Source organism: Pseudoliparis swirei, chromosome 20 (assembly GCF_029220125.1).
Source record: "Pseudoliparis swirei isolate HS2019 ecotype Mariana Trench chromosome 20, NWPU_hadal_v1, whole genome shotgun sequence".
In the NCBI taxonomy this organism is placed as follows: Eukaryota; Metazoa; Chordata; class Actinopteri; order Perciformes; family Liparidae; genus Pseudoliparis; species Pseudoliparis swirei.
Genome location: NC_079407.1, coordinates 13,840,930 through 13,861,109, shown reverse-complemented (window position 1 = coordinate 13,861,109; position 20,180 = coordinate 13,840,930). Strand labels below are relative to the sequence as shown.

The 20,180-nt window shown below is 40.2% G+C and overlaps 1 protein-coding gene across 3 annotated transcripts; it reads left to right on the top strand.

Moving 5' to 3' along the window:
• The first annotated feature begins 1,473 nt into the window (after positions 1-1,473).
• On the top strand, positions 1,474-9,395 carry LOC130210843 (uncharacterized). Of its 3 annotated transcripts, none has more exons than XM_056441333.1 (4): positions 1,474-1,506; positions 7,699-7,854; positions 8,511-8,603; positions 8,711-9,395. In XM_056441333.1, the coding sequence occupies exons 1-4, from the start codon at positions 1,489-1,491 to the stop codon at positions 9,020-9,022; spliced, it is 579 nt and encodes a 192-aa protein (XP_056297308.1). In that variant the 5' UTR covers positions 1,474-1,488; the 3' UTR covers positions 9,023-9,395. The 3 variants fall into 3 exon arrangements, with proteins under 3 accessions (XP_056297308.1, XP_056297307.1, XP_056297309.1); XM_056441332.1 differs by lacking the exon at positions 1,474-1,506 and adding an exon at positions 7,211-7,475; XM_056441334.1 differs by lacking the exon at positions 1,474-1,506 and adding an exon at positions 7,211-7,479.
• The last annotated feature ends 10,785 nt before the right edge of the window (positions 9,396-20,180 follow it).

Sequence of the window (20,180 nt, the reverse complement as noted above, 5' to 3'; positions counted from 1 at the left end):
CCTTTTTTTATGAATCTTTCACTGGGATAAAACGATATTTCAATGTCACACCATATAGTTTTGTTGTGACGAGAGAACGAAAGCATGTACACCGTCAGAAAGAATAGATATTCTAAAAAAATTCAAATACTATTGGAGCCCTGATAATATATTTTAAGAAAATAGATAATATATAATAATATAATGTATACAATAATTTAGCCCTGTCTACAAATTAGGATTTAAACCTCAGGAGGTAGCCAGTTTTGTAATTTGTTTTGTTGATCTGTCAGTCATTGTTTTCCCTTGTGTGGGTGGGGTTGTCCTGAGACCAACCGCCAATCCAGCTTCACTATCAGGTAGAGGGGCAGGACCTACGCGGAAGAGCATTGTTATCATATAGGGGACAGCTACAGCTTTGGACCAAAGCAGAGGTAATTGTGTGAACATCCAACTAATGGCTGACGAATAGTTACTGCATGTATGTGATCTACCCAAGGTAAAGACTATTTGTTTGTTGTTTTTATATACTGTGATTAACTGGTATATTGGAAAACAATGTGATGTTGCTAATCTCTATTAACATAATATTTTTAGCTCTGCATGTAAAACCGCCAGGAATCAGCATCTGAACTTGGTGCTAATTTATGTGATTCAGGAGACGGATCGGGAAAGTGGACCACGACGGAGAGCTGTTTCCCGTGTCTGTCGCTCCCAGACTGTCGCTGCCGTTTCTTCTGCCAGACAACCATCCTCCCGCTTTTCTTCACCTCCTCCTCCTAACACTCTGTGGTAGTGAGTATTAACTGTCTCTGCAAGTGCCTATTTGTTTGATGCTTGTGTGGACAAGCGAAGCGGCCATTATCGTTGTAGGCCTCCACGATCCCAGCAGGCGTTTTGTTATTAATGTTCACATGTTAAAGCTGCTAGTCTGATTATTTGTATACACATTTTGGATTCTGTTATTGTGTAGGGATCTAAACATCATTTTGTTTTAGGCCAACTTGTAAATAAATATCAAACTGCGTTTCAAGGCAGTTAATGTATTTTGCGTCTGTCAAAGTTATAGAACTGTTTAAAAAAAGGTAAGATAACATTACAGCTCCAGATAAAAGAGACTAAATAAGAAGCACAGACCTTTTATTTCATTACCTACATTCTGTTGGAGGCAACGCCAGTTAATTCAGTTTCAATGATACTGTAGCGACCCAGGGTCAGGAAAGCTACGAGACGTTGTTGTTTATTCGGGGACGGTATACACTCAAAAAAATGCCATAATAAACTTTAAGCATGACATTTAAATTAAACCTGTTTAAAGTAAATACATCATATATTATATCCATCCATATACATTAAATACAACATAAACCAGTTCAATCGGAAATGAAATTTGATTTATTCACATTAAGTCTATTTAATTGTTTCACTGGATTTAATTCGATCAACCTGAGGCAGGCACGGGCACCATTCTTTCATCCCAGAACCAGCAGAGCAACAGACCTCGTGCTGATGGAAGGACCGAGTTTGGTAAGCTTTTTATCCGTTTTAGTTAACTAGAAACCGATTATTAGATGTCCACATGCTTAATGGGTAACGTTAGAATAGATTTGCTGAAATATAAGCGTTTCTTTTTTCATTAAGGCGAGTTATCTAGCACTGTAACTAGCACTAGCTAACGATTTAGCTAGCGCGAATGATTTAGCTAGCTAACTAGCTGGGTAACCTGGCTGGGAAAATAGTCATGAAACACCATAAATATGCTATGCATTGCTTTCACAATAGTATCACAAATCCCTTGGCTTATGTTGTGCAATGGCTTGTGCCCTTAGTATTTTGGCATGGTTTACGTCAGGTGGCTCGCACTAGTTAACGACAATGAGCTCTGCCAAAGCATGGCATATTACACAGTTGTTGACGAGAGTTGGTAATGGCGGTGGTTGCGAACACAAACGGGGGGGAATTCATGCCCATGGATTAACATTGATCGTCGCGTGTGAATTGTGCTATTGGACATGCACCGTAACCAGTGGCGGCTGGTGACATTTATTGTGCGGTTTAAATATCACTCAACAATAAGAAGAAAAGAGGTTTTGAGTAGAATATTGTAAAAAACAAAGCTTTATTTCAAGAACACAGCGTGCTCAACACTGTCCAATAACAACTATCAACACACTGTAACATTAGCATGAGAGGTTCAGAGCAGCTTTAAGAAACATGGGGCTGGGTTTCAGAGGTTTACAGAATAAAAGAGGTTCAGAGCAGAATAGTCAGAAAGAGATGCAGGGTTAGCTTCATGTTGTTAGCTCGTTAGCTTCATGCTGTTAGCTAGATGGCTGCGGCAAGATTCGTTTACACTTGTCTGCAGCTCTTTAGACCCCTCAGCCCGTTGTAGTCCAGTATTGCACAATGGTCGCACTGACGAGAGCTCCGTCAAAACTATCTAGCGTTTTGTTTGTTTTGTTACTGTTAGTAGTTTGTTACGTTAATGTTGCAGTGTCGTTAATTCAATATGACCAGCAGACACTTATGGAGATCAGATTTGCACTCGGAGAGGACTCTGTCTCTTACACGACAAATACATACTTATCAGAATTATTGCACTACCTGCTACTCCCATTTGTCTGTAGTTTAGTTTGTTATATGTTACCATATGTGTATGATATGTTATATGTATATATGTTAGTATTATATGTATAGGTTGGTTTATGTTTTAGCATATTGTATTGTATATGTATCTTGGATATTTAGTAAGGTTATTATATGTTATTACATGTAAATTATGTTCAGAGTACTTGTACAGAGTGTATGTCATGTTATGTTATATTATGTTATATTATGTTATGCTATGGTAGTTGTTGTGTGGTGCCTTGTCCTAAGAATTTCAGTGCCCAGTCTGACCCTGTGTCATTCTGTGCATCTGACAATAAAAGACTTGTAACTTGTAACTTGTAGCTCCGTGGCGCTCTCTGGGCTGAGGGAACGATACCGGTCTCTGATTCGACGAATAGTCCATGCACGTGACAGAATAAAACAATGTCATTAGCCAGGGCACATTTCTGCGCCCGGAGATTCACGTTTCATCCGCCCTTGCCGCAGGCAGCCGTACACACACGTTAGTCCAGCGCCCGTAAAGGGGGCGGGGCTTCTCTCCGTGATGATGAGTGGCATATATTATCTTTGGTCACATTTAACTTAAGTGGTTGTTGACAGGGGCTTACTGTCTCCCACACACATTTAGCGCGTCAACACGGTATATTTATTATTTAAATTATTTGGTTTATAATGTTTTTATATATATTGTTTTCTTCTTCTTTTTTCATCTACAGTGACCGTAACTGAGGTGAAAACGTCACTTATAGCCAACTTTTCCTCAAATTTGACATTCAGGCATTCTCTCTTTGGATTTGCAGCACTTGAAAACCAGGGCAACCTCTTTATAGTAAGTATGAGTCGCATTTTTTGTTGGTTTTTCTCTCCTAAAATATTGATCAGCTAATCTGTCTCTTCCCCCCTTTTTTTCTTTTTTTTTCCTGCAGGTTTGTGTGAATGTGGGAGTGTAAACTTTGTGACATATCACCAGTATCAAGCAGGTATGAAATATTAAAACATTATAAGCTTAAACACGGGCAATATAGTCAGAGGCATCATTGTGTGTACACTAAGTGTCCTTGCACATTTAAATCCTATAGCAAGTTATTAAGTCACATATACAGAACCCACAGTCCTGAAGCACCTCCAAAGTCAGTTGAGCAATGCTCATTTTCTTGTAAGTTATGTGCATGTCATGAGCTTTTGAATGAGAGAGATTATTTTAGTCATATTAATGAACATTTACGAAGCCACGAAACCGTCACTTGTATGTTTGAAGGATGTATGTTTCAAACTAACATTTATAGTACATTTCACTCCCACAAAAATAGGAAACACAATCCCCATACTTTAAATGATTTTAAATCTGATGTTCTCACTGGCACAGCTAAGTTACAAGAATCAGACAGTCCTGTAGCTGATGGTCCATCCTGTTCTGCTGACACAGATGTAGGTTTAGATTCAGATGTAGATTCAGATGAAGATACTGATGGCAATAATGTTGAAGATCTCACTACGTCAATAGAACAGAATATTGCCTCTGTTTTATTGAAACTGGAAAATATTTTGCACGTTCCAGCCACAGCTATTGACGAATTACTTCAGGAACTGCACTATTTATTAAACTCAGCATCTGTTCTAGTAACCCATAACAGTATTTCAAACATTCTTAGAGATCACAGCCTCCAGATTGATGAGTCAATCATTAAAGAGCTTGCTGAAGTAGTTTGCAAGTCAAATCCTTTGGGCAAAGCCATAAGCAAAGAGGGTCCTCTGGCTACAGCTTTTAAGCGCAAGAAGTACTACAAAGAACATTTTAATGTGGTAGAACCCATTGAGTTCATTCTTGATCGCCCCAAAAATAGGACCTTTCAGTATATTCCTATTTTACCTACTCTGCAGAAGCTCTTTAATTGTAGGGACATTTTAGAGAGTGCTACTGATAACCTCAAGACACAAAATACAGGATTAGCGAATGAACAGCAGTATAGGTCAATCAGAGACGGCCTTTATTTCAGGGAAAACAGTTTTTTCTCCGGGGAGGACTTCAAAATAGCTATATCCTTGTACGTTGACGATTTTGAAGTCTGCAACCCCATAGGCACGTCGAGAAAGACACACAAACTTTGTGGTGTATACTGGATTTTGAATAATTTACCACCTGGGTCTCATTCAGCACTTTCTTCTATCTATCTAGCAGTCTTATGCAAAAGTGATGATGTTAAGGCATATGGCTACGAAAAGGTTCTTGAGCCCCTTCTACAAGATTTGATTACTTTAGAGGAACATGGTGTTTTCATTTCAGGACTTGGGTGCTTTGTGAAAGGAACAGTCCAGACTGTCATAGCAGATAACTTAGGGGCCCACGGGATAGCAGGCTTTGTGGAAAGCTTCTCGGGTGAGTACTACTGTAGGTTTTGTACAGGTCATAGATTAGATATTAAGGCTAAATCTGTTCAGTCTGGTTCTTTTGACCTTCGGACCAAAGACATACATGAGGCACACATTAAGTCTGCAAAGGAAAACGCAGCTTTTTGTTTCGGAGTAAAGAGAGGGTGTGTGTTGACAGAGAAGCTATCTCATTTTCACGTTACTCGTGGCTACCCTCCTGACATTGTGCACGACTTATTTGAGGGCATCGTTCCAGTTGAGATTGCTCTCTGTGTAAGTGTATTCATTTCCAAGAAGTATCTCTCTCTCAATTCTCTGAACACGGCAATCCTTAACTTCCCGTATAAGTGGGGGGATAGAACGAATAGACCTCATATTGTACCACACACATATGCCTCCAAGAGGACCATTGGAGGTAATGCTCATGAAAATTGGAATTTATTGAGGTTACTTCCATTCATTATTGGAGACTTGATACCAGAGGCTGAGCCAGCCTGGCTTGTCCTCCTTGATTTGAGAGAGATAGTTGAACTTTCTGTTGCCCCTGTTCATAATCAAGAGACGGTTGCATATTTGAACTGCAAAATTGCAGACCACAGACTCAGGTTCCTAGAGCTCTTCCCTGAGCGTCTCCGGCCAAAGCACCACTATATTGAACATTACCCTCAAATGATTCAGTGTTTTGGTCCTTTAGTGGGGCAATGGACCATGAGGTTTGAAGCTAAACATAGCTTCTTCAAACAAGTTGCTCGTCAGACGAACTGTTTCAAGAACATTGCACTCACACTAGCAGCCAAACATCAGCAAATGATTGCTTATCATCTCCATTCTCGTAGTCTTAAGAAGTCCACATTGGTCGTTACAAAAGTCTCCACACTTCCTGTGGATGTTCTAAACAAGGAGGTAGGGGCAAGTCTAAAGCAGAAATACCCAAACATCAGTGAGGTTCATCTTGCTAAAAATGTGACAAGCGGAGGCATCAATTACAGAGTTGGCATGCTAATAGCACATGGGTCAGCTGGTGGACTGCCAGAGTTTGCGGAAATCATTCAAATGTGCATTGTCAACAACAGTTTGAGTTTTGTGGTGCGAGTTGTGTGCATGGTATAGAGAACACTTTGGAGCATTTGAGTTGACTGTATCTCCTGATAAAGAGGTTGCCTTGGTCAGTCTTGAACAGCTAACAGATGCATATCCACTGTCTGACTACGCAGTAGGAGCACATCGAATGGTTACCTTGAAAAGGCACATCCTCATATAAGGTTGGTTTACGATATTCAGATGAACCTGCAGCGATGGTGTTGTGCTCTTTACTAACTGCTGTCACCCCCCCCCCCCTTGCTGTCTAGAACGAGAGAAAGATGTCATGTCCAGTCAACCTGAGGATCCTTTTCGGAGGGGATGACGACTCTAGGAAACTAACCCTTACCTCAGGAATACCAACATCTTTGGATGAACTTCTTCTTGAGATAAAGACTGCATTTGGACTGAAAGAGCAGTTCAGGGTCCAGTATAAAGACGTGGACTTTGGAAACGAGTTCATGAATCTGATGTCCACCAGCGAAATTCAAGACCGAAGTACATTGAAATTGATATTCTTTTCATGTGACGACTCTATCTCTAGCATTCCGGGGACATCCATGTCTGTGACTCCAGTTAGTAGTGCCAACAGCCCCTGGGACATTGAATCTCACCTCCAAGACCAAGACTGCTCATTAAATAGTGGCAGTGACACAATTATTTTACACATTCTTCCTCCAGAGTCACTCGAGCCCTCCCCTCCAGGGGAATTGGCATCTTTTCTTGCAGAGGCACACATGTCCCCTCCTCCCATGTCCTCTTCTCCAGTTGAACGCATGTCCTCTCCAGAGTCAAGGACCTATTCTTGGCCTGAAGTCTTTAGTGTACCTAAGTTTTCTTATTCTGCTGAAATTCAGCTACAACAAGAAAATACAGAGTTCAGCACAAATGGTACTCTTCTTATCCTTCCGCCAAAACTCAGATCGGATATTCTTCAAGGAATGGTTGAAGAGATTGTAACATACACGGCATATGCCAGTGATCGTCAGCTTGAGGAAGCTGCTGCTGCATTGGTAAAAGCCCACCCGTACTTGAGTGAGAGAGGAACGCGCACCGGCCATGAGGGATGGAAGCACTATTTAAAGATCAAGATGGCTAATTTTCGCACAAAACTTGGCCGTCTTGGACACCCTGAAGTCAGTGTTAACTCACTCAAGAATAAGCGCAAAGGTCAGGGGAAATCAGCTGCAAACATAAAAAAACCTCGAAAAGCAGAGGTCAACTTCCTTCCTAGCCTCCCAAAAGGAGCAACCACTGCAAGCCTGGAGGAAGAAAGAGTTGCCCTCTTGACCGAGGTGAAAAAGAAGAACAATGAGGCTGTGATCAAGGGCAAAATGCATCAGACCTTCTCCTACAGGCGACAGGAAGTGGTTCAGGACATGCCAATGGTAGCTGAATTCCAAAACAGATGGCCTGCCCTGTTTACAATGAGCGAAGTAAGTAAGTTATATAACAATTCAAAAGTTAAAATGTTTCAGTTCTCAATTCATTATCTGATGAATAGTTTACATTCTTAGTTGTGATAAGGTGTACCCACTTTCCTCTTCCCCCACAACCTCTTTCTCACAGCGCTTTGAGCATCTTATTAATGGAAAGGTTTTTTAATGCAATATATTATAATAACTCCAATGCTGCCTTTTTCTTTGTTACTTTTCTCAGGTTAATGCAGAATTCATGCGGATCACAACTATGCCTCTACAAACCAAGTTCATGGCACAACTTGACAGATACTCAGCTGACCTAACCAAGCTCTTCAGCAAGAGAGGCGGGACTGCTGGAAAGAAGATTAGACGCATCATGGAGAGGACGCCTCAGGTATATGAACTTTGCCATTTAGTAGTTGACACTGTAAGAGCCGAGCCTGTCCAAACATGGAACACGGAAGGCAAAGTCGGGGTTAAAATGCCGAGATATGTTTGTTGCTCGAAGACAGGTAGGCATCTAAATAATAAGAATAATCAATCACTTAAAGGTAACCAACAGAGCATGAATCAAAACAACTAGTTTTTTGTTTCTTTTCCAAATTCCTTGATTATATGGTTCCTTGTTGTCTCATAAATATGTTGAATCGCTCTAATGTATGTCCTACCTTCTAATTTCTTCGCAAAATGATATTTAACGAATGTTTTTGTAAATGGCGATGTTTACTTCAAAAGTAGAGTTGGATATCTTCTTAGTCAAGCTCAGTCCAGTGTGTTGTTACCGTCTCCAGGAAACAACAGCACTCCAACAGTCCTCTTTCAGTTCTTCTGCACAAAAGACAAGTCGGCCTTAATAGTGAGTTGAGAGAAATTCACCAGCATGTTGGTCGGTAATTCATAATAGGTTAAGCCTGATATCTGCTGTCCCCTTCCGCAGCTCCATGTGCCTCCCAGGTCTTTCTCTTCTTGCTGGCTGCCCTGGTACCTGCCCTGGCACCTGCCTTGTTTTTTATGGGATAGTAATCATAGATATTCTCTGTTAAATTGCAGTGTGATGACATAAACTCCAGACGAGAACGTGTCCTAAGAAGCCTCTGTGTCTACCTCAATGAGGATGATGAAACTCTCATCAAGGAATACATGGTAAGTCGATGTTATTTCACTCTGGTCTTTGACGACTGATCCTACTTGTTGGAATCTTTTTAGTATTTAAGCGGTACTCGGGTCAATTTGTGGTTTCTTGCCCATAGAACCGCAACTTGGAAGAAGCGGACAGGGAGTCGGCCACCATGGGACTTCATGTCGTTCGGAAAGAGGGTGCTGATGCAGGGGAAGAGCCTGAGCATGTCGGAGTGGTGATCGAGGGTGTGGAGCTGCTGAGCAACCTGGGAAGCGTTTCTTTTGGATTTTCCATGCTTTTTGGACTGATTTACTGTCTCAACATGAGCTACCCACAAGGACTCAAATTCACATTTGAGTTCCTCCAGAAGGTGCTGATGAACTTGGATGGCAACAATCTTTCTCCTAAGGTTCAAGCACTTAAAATTAAGATGCTCCAGTAAACTCACTTATAGGTCTGAAGGCCTCATGTTTTGTTTTACATTTTATTTTAGATCTTAAAGAGGATTGTCTTTTTCTCTCTCCCCACTTAAGGAACCAAAACAAACTTTAATTTGTATTGACATTTGCTCATTAACAATATTATTTGTGTTAGATAGTGGTATATTCAGACAAATCTTGTTCATGGGTCAAGATCATTCCCTTTCACTGATGCCTGGTGCTAATGTTCGGTGGTCAATATTATTCCCTCACTGAGGCCTGCCATTTATTCCAGAAGCTTTCAAATTGTGTTCATTTAAGTGGTATGGCGAGGCAAAAAAAACCTGAAGAGTTGTGATGTTAATAAATGTTTAATAAATAAATGTTTGACTTTAATTTGACATGTGTGGCTTTTTCAAAATATTAGGTTCATGTAATCTAACCAAATACATTGGGTTTATGCATACGACCTGAGTAAGTGCAATTTAATTGATTTAATGTTGAGTTATCTAATTTAGTCATGTTGAATGAACATGATTAAGAAACGGATTGAAAATATTAGGTTAATCCAAATACATTGGGTTTATGCATAATACCTGAGTAAGTGCAATTTAATTGATTTAATGTTGAGTTATCTAATTTATTCATGTTGAATGAACATGATTAAGAAACATGGATTGAAATTTGATTTTTTACATTAGAGCTATGTGATCAAAATAGATGGAAAATTGTCATGTAATTGAAATGCATCCATTTTAACTTTTGGGCTTAAATATTTTTTTGAGTGTACCACGCTACTATGGGCCGTAGCCTACGCCAAACAACAGTAAACACCGTTAAACATTATACTCCGTCTGCTCCTGGTCATTGACTCGCTTCACACACAAGTAACACAAAACAATGACATCCCACTTCACTCGCTCTGCCAATCCCAAGTACGCTCATGTGTCCCACTCACCCCCACTCAAAGAAATGACTCATTGGATGAACTCAATTTAATTTTTGGCAGGTTTTCCATCCAATAATTATATGCAGCTCCAACTCAAACTTAGCACATCAGTGCAATAAAATGTAATTAAGTTAGTCCAACTCATTTGTATCAAATACATCTCAAATAAAATAACGATATTCATTAAATTAAATTAATTTGTGTTTGTCCAACTCAAAATATAAACTAACTAACAAAATATGCAAACTCCACACAGATGGAACGCCCCGACTGGGAATTGAACCCACGGCCCTCTGGCCTTGAGGTGACAGTGCTAGCCACTACACCACCGTACAGCCCTGAAAGTGTCTTCACCTCATGTAAACAACTGATTTTCAGCTGGTGCATGCGCAAAGGGTAGTTCCCAATGAAACACATTTATTTTGAGTTGATATATCTAACCTAAATAAATCTAATAAATGAAAGTATTCATACATTTTGTGTTACACCCATTAAATATAAATATCTATTTTTGTAATTGATTTATTTAAATGTATCAAACAATATTTAAATGTGTCACCTCTAAGAAGGGCTTGAATCGTTTTTTTGAGTGTAGCGAGGATGATTGACGGGTTTCACAGCTACACAGAGGTCATGAGACCTTCACTGACCTACTGAACTCAGTAATTGCCAAAACCAATCTTCTATCTAGAACAACTTCTTCCTGCAAACACAATATCACTTTATAACATAACAGTTTAACATCCCTCAGTCCATTGCAATACTATAATAGTTGTAGGAACCATAGATTAAGTCATAAAAAGACGTAACCGCACAATAACTTTTAAAACTGTAACCAGGACCCCGCACATAGTACTATTACACCCATCAACTTACACAATGTTGTGTAGCGACATGGGACGGGTCATACACCATGTACGCAGGGACAAACTTTCTTCGTCTTTCCATATACTGTAACATGTCTTTTTCTTACCACTATTATTGCCATCTCTCAGATCGTCATGTATGAGGATCCAAGGGCACTCCCCTGGGCATCAGTTCTTTTCCATAAAGTCCATCCTTTTTCAGTCTCTATAGGATTTACATTCTGACTTTACAAAGAATATTTACAGGTAAACAAGGTATTAACAAGAAAGATCATGGCAGTAAGCACCACAGGTTTCATGATGAATAATTAATTATGGCTTATCAAACACCCTTTCTTTTAGGACCTCTTTATACACACTTAGTGAATATTAAGTTGTATTTTTGTTGTGGTGTAACACTGTTTCCAGAGTTCTACAAGATTTAACAGGAGATGTTCCCAGTAAATTACCCTATTAACACTTCACAGGCTTTAACCACTGTACTCATAATTGTATCTTAAAACTCGGAAATGTTAGTTTTAACCTTGCGAAGCATTATGGGAATCCTAGTGTAAATATATGATGGTGTACTACTATAATTAAATTCAATTCAGTTTATTTGTATAGCCCATTTTAACAAATTAGAAATTTGTCTCAGAGTGCTTTACAATCTGTGCATAAAGACATCCCTGTCCCAAAACCTGTTTGGATCAGGAAAAACTCCCAAACAACCCTTCACGGGGGAAAAAAGGGAAGAAACCTTCAGGAGAGCAACAGAAGAGGATCCCTCTCCAGGATGGACAGGTGCAATAGATGTAAGGTGTACAGCAGGGCTATTCAACTTCAGTAGCAAGTGGGCCGAATAAGAAAATCACGGGGGGTGTGAGGGCCGCACAGAATATTGATCAAATAATGGCTAAAAATGAAAAACAGTAATGTATATTTCCACAGGTAAACAGTCACACACGAAAATGCGTCGGTATTGTGTGGCAAAAGTGTTGCGAACAAGCATCACAATAAACATGTTTCAAAGTGTAAATATCCGCTCAAGGTAACCAGTTGTTTCAGATCCCTTCGACCAAACTGTTCACATGAAAACATAAGAAATGTGACTTAATGGATCAATATATAAATTACTTGGGTTGAAACTAATATCTCGTGGCACAGCGCACAGACTGCATGTCTTTGAGTGCAGACTCCTTTTGCGTGAAAGAGATCGAAACCAGGTCGGGCGATCTTTTTATTTTTATTTTTTCGAAAATTTATTTATTCCTACGTGGCTGTGATGCACTGCTCACTCATACAATCGTAATCGCCGAAATGGATATGAACGGTGGCTTGAAGATCTCCAGCAATATGTTTGTGAATGTGTGACGAATCTGGTGAGTGAGACAGAGCCCCGCTGCAGATGTTAAGAGAACACAACGCGCGTATGGAAACCAGTAGGTTTGAAAACCAGTAGGGGTGTAACACCGGCAACCAACACGGGTGCGTAACATAAAGATGTAACCATACAGGTTTGGTTGAGGCAACAGTGAAACTCAATGGCTCTGGGTTAGATGTCTCAATGTATAAAAGAGGCGTGTCTGTCAGTTTTATTTTTTCTTACCAAGCTATACTGATTTGCAGGCAGTCTTGCGGGCCATAGTTAAACTCAAACGGGCCGTATCCGGCCCTCGGGCCGCTAGTTGAATAGGCCTGGTGTACAGAATGAATCATTATACACAAATTAAAACACATTAACAACACAATCAATGAATTTGACAGAGTGTATGAATAGTTCATAGTAGGCATATTCCACGATCGAGACCTCCACGATCCATCAGGCAGATTGAGGTAGAGGAGGAGTGGGCGGAGTCTCAACAGTGGGCGGAGTCTCAGTAGGGCCATGGCATAGTTGGTTGTCGGCATATTCCACGATCCAGACCTCGATGATCCATCAGGCAGATAGGATCTATGATGTCTCATAGGGTCCGATGGACATTGGTAAATAAGTGTCGCCCCAAAAATTACATCTAGATCCTCTGCAGGCAGCGGTATTGGTTTGTGCAGGTGGCTTAACTTTGAGGTATATGCGCTTTAAATGCAAGACCTTATTTATGGGATTTGTTGTGCAGCAGAGTTTGACACTTAAGTTGGTTTTCCAAAAGGCGGCCAGCTTTTTCTCCATGCTCGTAGATGTATCTACGCGATTTTAACAGCATAGTTTCAGTCTTTCCAGTTGATAATAAATTGTATTGAGTTTGCAGGTCTAGCTACTTTTTATAGAGTTAAAGGGATGGTGATGTAGAGTACTGAGTATCCACTGTGTTTATTGATTTAATAAGCTGGTACTGTTCATTCCCCCTCATCTTATTGGTTCTTGATGAATATGATACAATCTCACCTCATATCGTGGCCTTCAATGTTTCCCAAAGCAAGGAAGGGGAGAAGTTATCTTTTTCATTCGATTCTAAAAAGTCATACATTTTGTTGTTATCAATTCACAAAAAGAAGTGTCTACCTGCAAGACTTTGTCTAGTATCCAATGAGGGTGTTTCCGAATTATTAAAAGCGCATGTGGGGTCTAGTAACACTGGGGCGTGATCAGATTAAACTACAGTTGAATCAGCTCTCGTGACAACGAGAAAAAGGGTCCGATCAATAAAGAAGTAATTTATTCTTCTGTAGCCTATGAGTGGTGCACTGGGGGAAAATAAGAGAACTCTGACTCCACAGAGGAGAGGCACGTCTGGAAAGTATGTTGTCTGCAGTGAATCTAGTGAGGCTTCAAGCAGCTTGGTAGAGTCTTGAATCAGGCGAGAGACGTCGTCCTTCATTGTAGTTCTCTGCTGTTCAAACTGCAGACAGCTGGTCCATCGAGATGAGAGCAGTGGTTGTGTTTCCTTTGAGGAAAATACACGAAAATAAACCAGTTATAATCCAATATATAAAGATATACCCAGTTTCACTTCAAAACCCTATCTATTTTCATATGAACATATTCCAAATAATATTAATCTCCCAAAAACATTGAGATAGTAATAAACGGAATGAATATTATTCATGATCCAGATATGACTTAATAGCTCCATGCTATACAGGCAGATTAAGGGAGAATGCCAGGCCCCTCAATAGATTATATTTAGTAAACTCATAAAGTGTGTGAGGGATTAGGCCCCGCGCATTGGGATTGGGCCATATTCCCGTCACTCCATCACTTTATAGTTGAATCCTATGTGAGTAGACTAACTTGTCAAGAACATGTATGTCAGTGTCAATTTATAATATGTGAAGTTTAACTTCTTAATTTCCCCAATAATAGCTGACACTGTCTGTTTTGAGTAATTATTCTGCATCATTTCAACTCAAAACACCCACAAGCCACACAATTTACAATAGTTATGATCCCTAAACAACTCCCTAGTGTTGTTAAGCCAGCTGCCGGCCCTGCTTATATCACAGAGCAAACTTCCATGGCGAGGAATTGCAACAAGTTATCTGATTAATTTGATGCAGAATATACTTTCTGTTGGTTCTGCCTCATCACACTTATGTCATTTTTGTGCAGGCAAAGTTGAGACGGAATCAGAGTGTCCCCTGATGAATGTTTCAGAGATACCACCTCACAGGTACCGCTTCACACAGTATTACAAACATAGCATAGCTGCTTGTGACAGGGCCACAGTGTGGCTAGCGGTGTGCACCCAAGTGATACAAAATACAGCAAGATAGTAAATCACTGGCTGTGGCTTCTGGGCTGAGCGCACCGGTGGCAGTGACACCACTGCTGAGCTGCATCGGGGACGAGGCACTGTATTGGCAGTGAGCTGAGTATGTGTTTGAAGTGATGAATAGTGGAACCCTAACACACACCATACCTGGGCGCATCCTGTCTCGCTTAGTATACAGCCAGGGTTTTCATTGCTGGAGAAAACAGATTCATCTTCTTAGCCCAGAAGCAAAGCCCATTGTGTTTTTCTTCACGTCCCGTGTTTTTCCTCAAATGCGAGCACTGCCTGCACCTTTTCAGATATGAAAAACCTTGTGTGCTGTACATTCTGTATATAAATGCAGACGATCAGATGTGACATTTGGAAGTGAAGCTTTGTACCCATTTTGCCTTTTATGAAATACCTCTCCATTCTTGGGCGCAATCCGTGTTTGTAATCTACCATTTACTAAAACATAAAACAACAAGAGGCAAAACAAGAATCTGTCTAGTTTCACTCTAAACTCCCAAACATTGTTTCAATGTTCTAGTCTGGAGGAATCATCTACAACTGTTGTGATTGAACAATGAGTGACCATTTCCTTCCCCAGCAGTTTCAGAACAACATGTTGTTGAATAGCTTCAGTTATACCTTCAGGATGGACCAAATTCTTCCTCGCAGTTCTTCATCAAAATCTGCTAGCATTTTGCTGCTGCCTGGACATTTAATAAGGTAACACAGCAGTAGGGAAAGGTGGGACGGCACAACAATTGTGACAGCCAATTGGAAGATCTGCCCTACACAGTCAAAAGCTAAACACCCACATTTTCCTGAGGCTGTAATTTCTCACATAAACCTTAAAAGGAAAACTATCCACACAATTTGTTGAGAGGTTTTCAGTTTCCTCTTGGCTGCATTACGGAGAGAGGAATATTGTAACTATAAATAAGTCAGAGTTTGTGCTTTTTGCGCTCTCTGTTCATCTCTCTGAAGAAATAAGAGGAAATGCAAAAAGGTAAATGTTTCAGACCTTGTCACAGGGGATTAAAAAGTATTGGAACATGATACACCAATATGACAAACTTGTGATAACGGTGACAGCATGGAATTGGAAATGTGACACCAAATTTTGAAATTTCCTTTTATAATCGCACCAATACATGCCCTGCTGTCAATGTGATATTTACAGTTCATGGCCTGGAAATATTAGAAATATACTTTTTTAGAAAGAGACATATTGTTGTAATTTCTGTGTCCTGGTATTCAAAAGGAACAACCGTCTCTCCGTGTCCACACCACAATGATATGCAACTACTATCAGCTCCGCGCAGTAGACCAGTCGCACCATTTGTGTTTCAGACACAATCACCCGAACCGATGGATAATAGTCTGCATGTGTTCGATTAGGCATTGCTACTTAATTGAAATACTGTTTGAGTTCACGTCTTCAAACGTGTTTTCACCACATTTGTAACTTATGTGGTTCAGTGATTTCTTAACCGTAATGTTCAAAGTGGAAAGAAGAAAGAAAGAAAAATGCCGACCCAGTTATTTATCGGACATACAGGATTTCACGAAACAAAGCTGGTGCGATTTAAAACTTTGTTTTATAACATAAGCTCTGACTTCCACTCACTTGTAATGGGATGATGAATTGTGTCCTGCGTTGTTATTTTAACAGCCATATGGCTGTAACTTAAGAATTCATTCATTTCATTGGTATCTTTGGAAAGGTGAGGCCCACTCTAAAATACATAAATTGACATTAATATACAGCCAATACGGAATATACAGCCATACTTCCTGTGCTTCCCCGTCTGTGTAAACACATTTACATAGTTGGTGAAGGTCACACACAGTCACCATTTCAGCCTTGCTCGTGGTTTGCTTCACAATACTCTCGGTGGGGGAGATAACTTGTTTTCCACATATTCACTCAAATAGGTGGTTAATGGTTGGTGCTTAAAGTTCATAAGTGAATAATCTGAACTTCAGTTTAGGGGGTATAACTTTCAGCAATCAGTGAATACTAATAATAAATGCAGTTTTCTTCTTGTTTGCTGATTTTACAAAGGTAGTCAAGTTAAACGCTGCCCACACGGAGCATGTGTGAAGGATCTAGGGAGTACATTCTCCCTAGCAGCTACATTAAATCAGCCCCCTTCAACAGAAAGGTGTCTCCTTTGGTCTGAACTCATGCGTCTTTGCAGCACGCCGCCTCATCTCCCTTTTAAAATACTTCTCACTTGTCCTCTATGGAGGTTTGTGTAATGTCCTACAGCGCATATTAAGAAACAGTGGACTCCTCCATTGAGATCCAAAATTCTAATTATGTAAATGAAAGAATTTATTTTAAGATTGAATGGTGATAGTGAACTTTCCAATTTTTGGTAAAACTTGGAAGGTCGGCCCCTTTTTTCATTAAATGCTCGGCCTTGAGTTATTGCCGACAAAGTATAATCACAATTCTGCATTAATATGCTGATCAAATCCTGGGTTCCAGGCATAGACGTGGCTTTTCATCCTCCCTATTCTGCCCCACACTTCCCATCAAATATTCAGTATCAAATATGCATCATCGATGCAGTTTTGGGCACTCTGTACCTGTTACAGGGTTACTTCCCGACATCACACGGCAGGATCCCTCTGAAGAATGCTTAGCGCACAGTCCCCCGTTCATTTCCTCCTGCAAAACATGACACTTCCAGATAATATACTTCTATTTCAAATAAAGAAGATACTAGCACTCTGTAGCGGGGAGTACCACAAGCTGTGACCAGTCCTTTGCCCTTCTGTAGGTTTTCTGCTGTCTCACTTCATTTTCTTTCGAAAGCAGCACTTGGGGAAACTTTTCAGCTAGTGAGATAGTTTTGCATTGCTTTGCATGCAAAGCTATATCTCTGTGGACGTCCTGTGGTGACGCTGATGCAGTCAGAGCAAGCACATCGTCCCTTGCAACATCACTGTCATGCCCATAATCTCAGTAAAGAATGTACTCTACGCTATCATTCCTCATGAGAAACGTGTGAGTAAACGGCAAAAGGATTTTACATATGATCCCTAACCCGACACGAGTTATGTATGTATATTTGACTAAGAATGACATTCTAATGCCAGCATAGACGCATGATTTATTCCATATTGAAAAGTGGAGCTAATTTGTAAAGCACAGTTGCCATTTTCATAATCCAAATATTCAGCTAAAACCTGAACAGTGTTATAGTTACAAGCTTCAGTAAACCCCACTGTGTTCCAGTATTTGTATTCCACAAAATCACAGTACGCACACATCTCTGAGCAGTTATAACTGTCCTTCTGAAGGTCAAGATTTTCAATAGCCTGTCTTCACAAATTCAGATAGCCAAGGTAAGAAGTGATGGAGATAGAATAAGAAAAAATGATTATAGAGGAATCTGGCATTTTCTGGATGAATGCACTTTGACACTCTTTGAGACTGATTGTGAGTGACACTCTATAACCAGTCCAAGCCTTCCAGAGCATCTGTGCAGTCGGAGACAGGCAGGGGAGGTGTGTGTGTGGGGGTTGGTTGGTTGGTTGGTTCTGGTTGTTTTATCATGTGGATTTGTTTTTCTATTGCTGAATAACCTACAGCTAGAAGATTATATGCGACAACAGTATACAGAAAGAATAAGTAATGTTGACATTTCTTTATTTTGCAGTAACGGTCTGTCAGGTGATTTAACACACCCCTGGCAGCCATACTGGGTCCTTAGCTTTCAGCATCAGTGTTTTTAACAGCTGATTGTGTAAGGCGACAGCTTTGTTATTTCAACCCGATTTATTAAACATGGGAAATTGATTTTCCAGTTTTACATTTGATTTGATTTTAGGACCCTGTCAGCGCGTTTACTTGCTCACGATATTTCCTGCCAACATTGCTGTCTCCGTCTTGACACATCTGATATTCAAACCGGATGATCACGATTGATACACACTCTGGGCCAGACAGATCATTTGACATAATCTAAGATTTCCTGATTCATGATCCGATCAAGAAAATAAATGGGTGGATTGTCTTAAGAAACAACTCAGGTGTAAGAGGAGATATTTTCCTGGTTGATATATGGCAATGTGATGGGTCTGATTGACGGTCAAGTGTGCTTTGCAAAGACAGAACTGGACTGATGGAGAGAATAGTAAAAATGACAAGTTCATTTTCCTTCTTAGTCTGTCAGTGTCTCTATTAAAAGGAAAACGAGTCAGAGAAGCACTCAGGCTCATAGGGGAAAAAGAAGAGATGAGGTACCCTCAGCTAGCTACACTAATGTAGCAGAATAACAGTCGTGTTAGCATGCATGGGATTAGCTGCATGCTAACATATGCTATGTAGCCAAGGTTGTTGTCCAACTTGCAAAAATGGTTTAACTCAATGCAATTCAGCATAATCTTTAAGAAAACACTCTTGGATCCTGAATCAAAAAGAAAAATTCACATTGTCACGTCACAGGCTGTCCCTATTGCCGGCTAGGGTGGGGCAGTGCAAGGGAGGAGTAAAAACAGGCAAAATTGATAGGTTTAAAAATGAAGGGGAAAGTTTATTCATTCAAACAAGTCATAAAACTCCATTATTCAACAAAAAGTATCCCAGGGAGAAAAAGGTTCCTTAAACAAAATACTTATCGATCAAAGTCCATGTTACAAAGTCCTCCTCTTTGTAGTCCGCTGGGGTCGTGTCCTCGTCCTGGCTGACCTTTCACATCTGGCTTGTCCAGCTACTCCCCCTGCATCTTATCAAGCTTCCCAGCCCTGCCTCAATTAGATGCCCTCAGCTCCTGCAGCTGGGTAAGTGGTGAGGCAGTCTGGGAGATGTTGTTTGTAGCGTCCGCTGTAACTGAGCGGGAATATAGCGTCCCTCCACTACCTGTCCTCTTGTGATGCCACAACATGTAATAATACCAGCCGCCTGCAGAGTATGTCAGATTGTGGATCCTCTCTTTCAGCTAATAGCTAGTGGAACCAAGACGAAGCAATACTAGTGTTAACTTAGCGTTGGTGTATTTTTTTTAATTAGTCCCAACACTGAATGGTACAATTTAGCATTTCATGATCAATAATTATTAACACATTTAAATACTGAGCTGTGAAGAACTACACAATGTTGCACAGTTTAGATATATATATAAATAAACATAAATATGTATACAAGTTGTAGGCTATAGAGTTGTGAAATAAATTCCACATGACAGTACTCTTTCTCTGGAACTTTTGTTTTCTGATCTAGCTGTTTATACACTTTTCACCAGACCTTCATGTTGTTGTCAATTGTGGCTGCCGAGAGATTTATGACGCAATTGCACAGCCTCCAAAAAGAAAAGAAGAAAATAAGCTTGGTAAACATTGTGGACACCATTTTGTTTATATTTCCACAACGTTGTGTTCAAGCATTAGAGAGTCACTGTGAAATGTCTGAATATATCACCCATTTTTGCTTATCAAACAAATATCGATGGCCTCTGCGGGTTTATTGTGTTCTGGGGAGATAAAATATTTAAAACCCTGATCTGATTGGACTGCATGTGAGCTGCAATCGTCGGCTGCTGCAAGAAAACAAAGGTTTTCTTTGTTTGTGGGAAGCAGTGAGGCTGGCTTTGTTCTGTGCAAAGCTCCTTTTGGCTTGACTTAAATCAGGATGACATGTTCTCCTCCTATCCTCAGTACCTATTTCTGGATGACT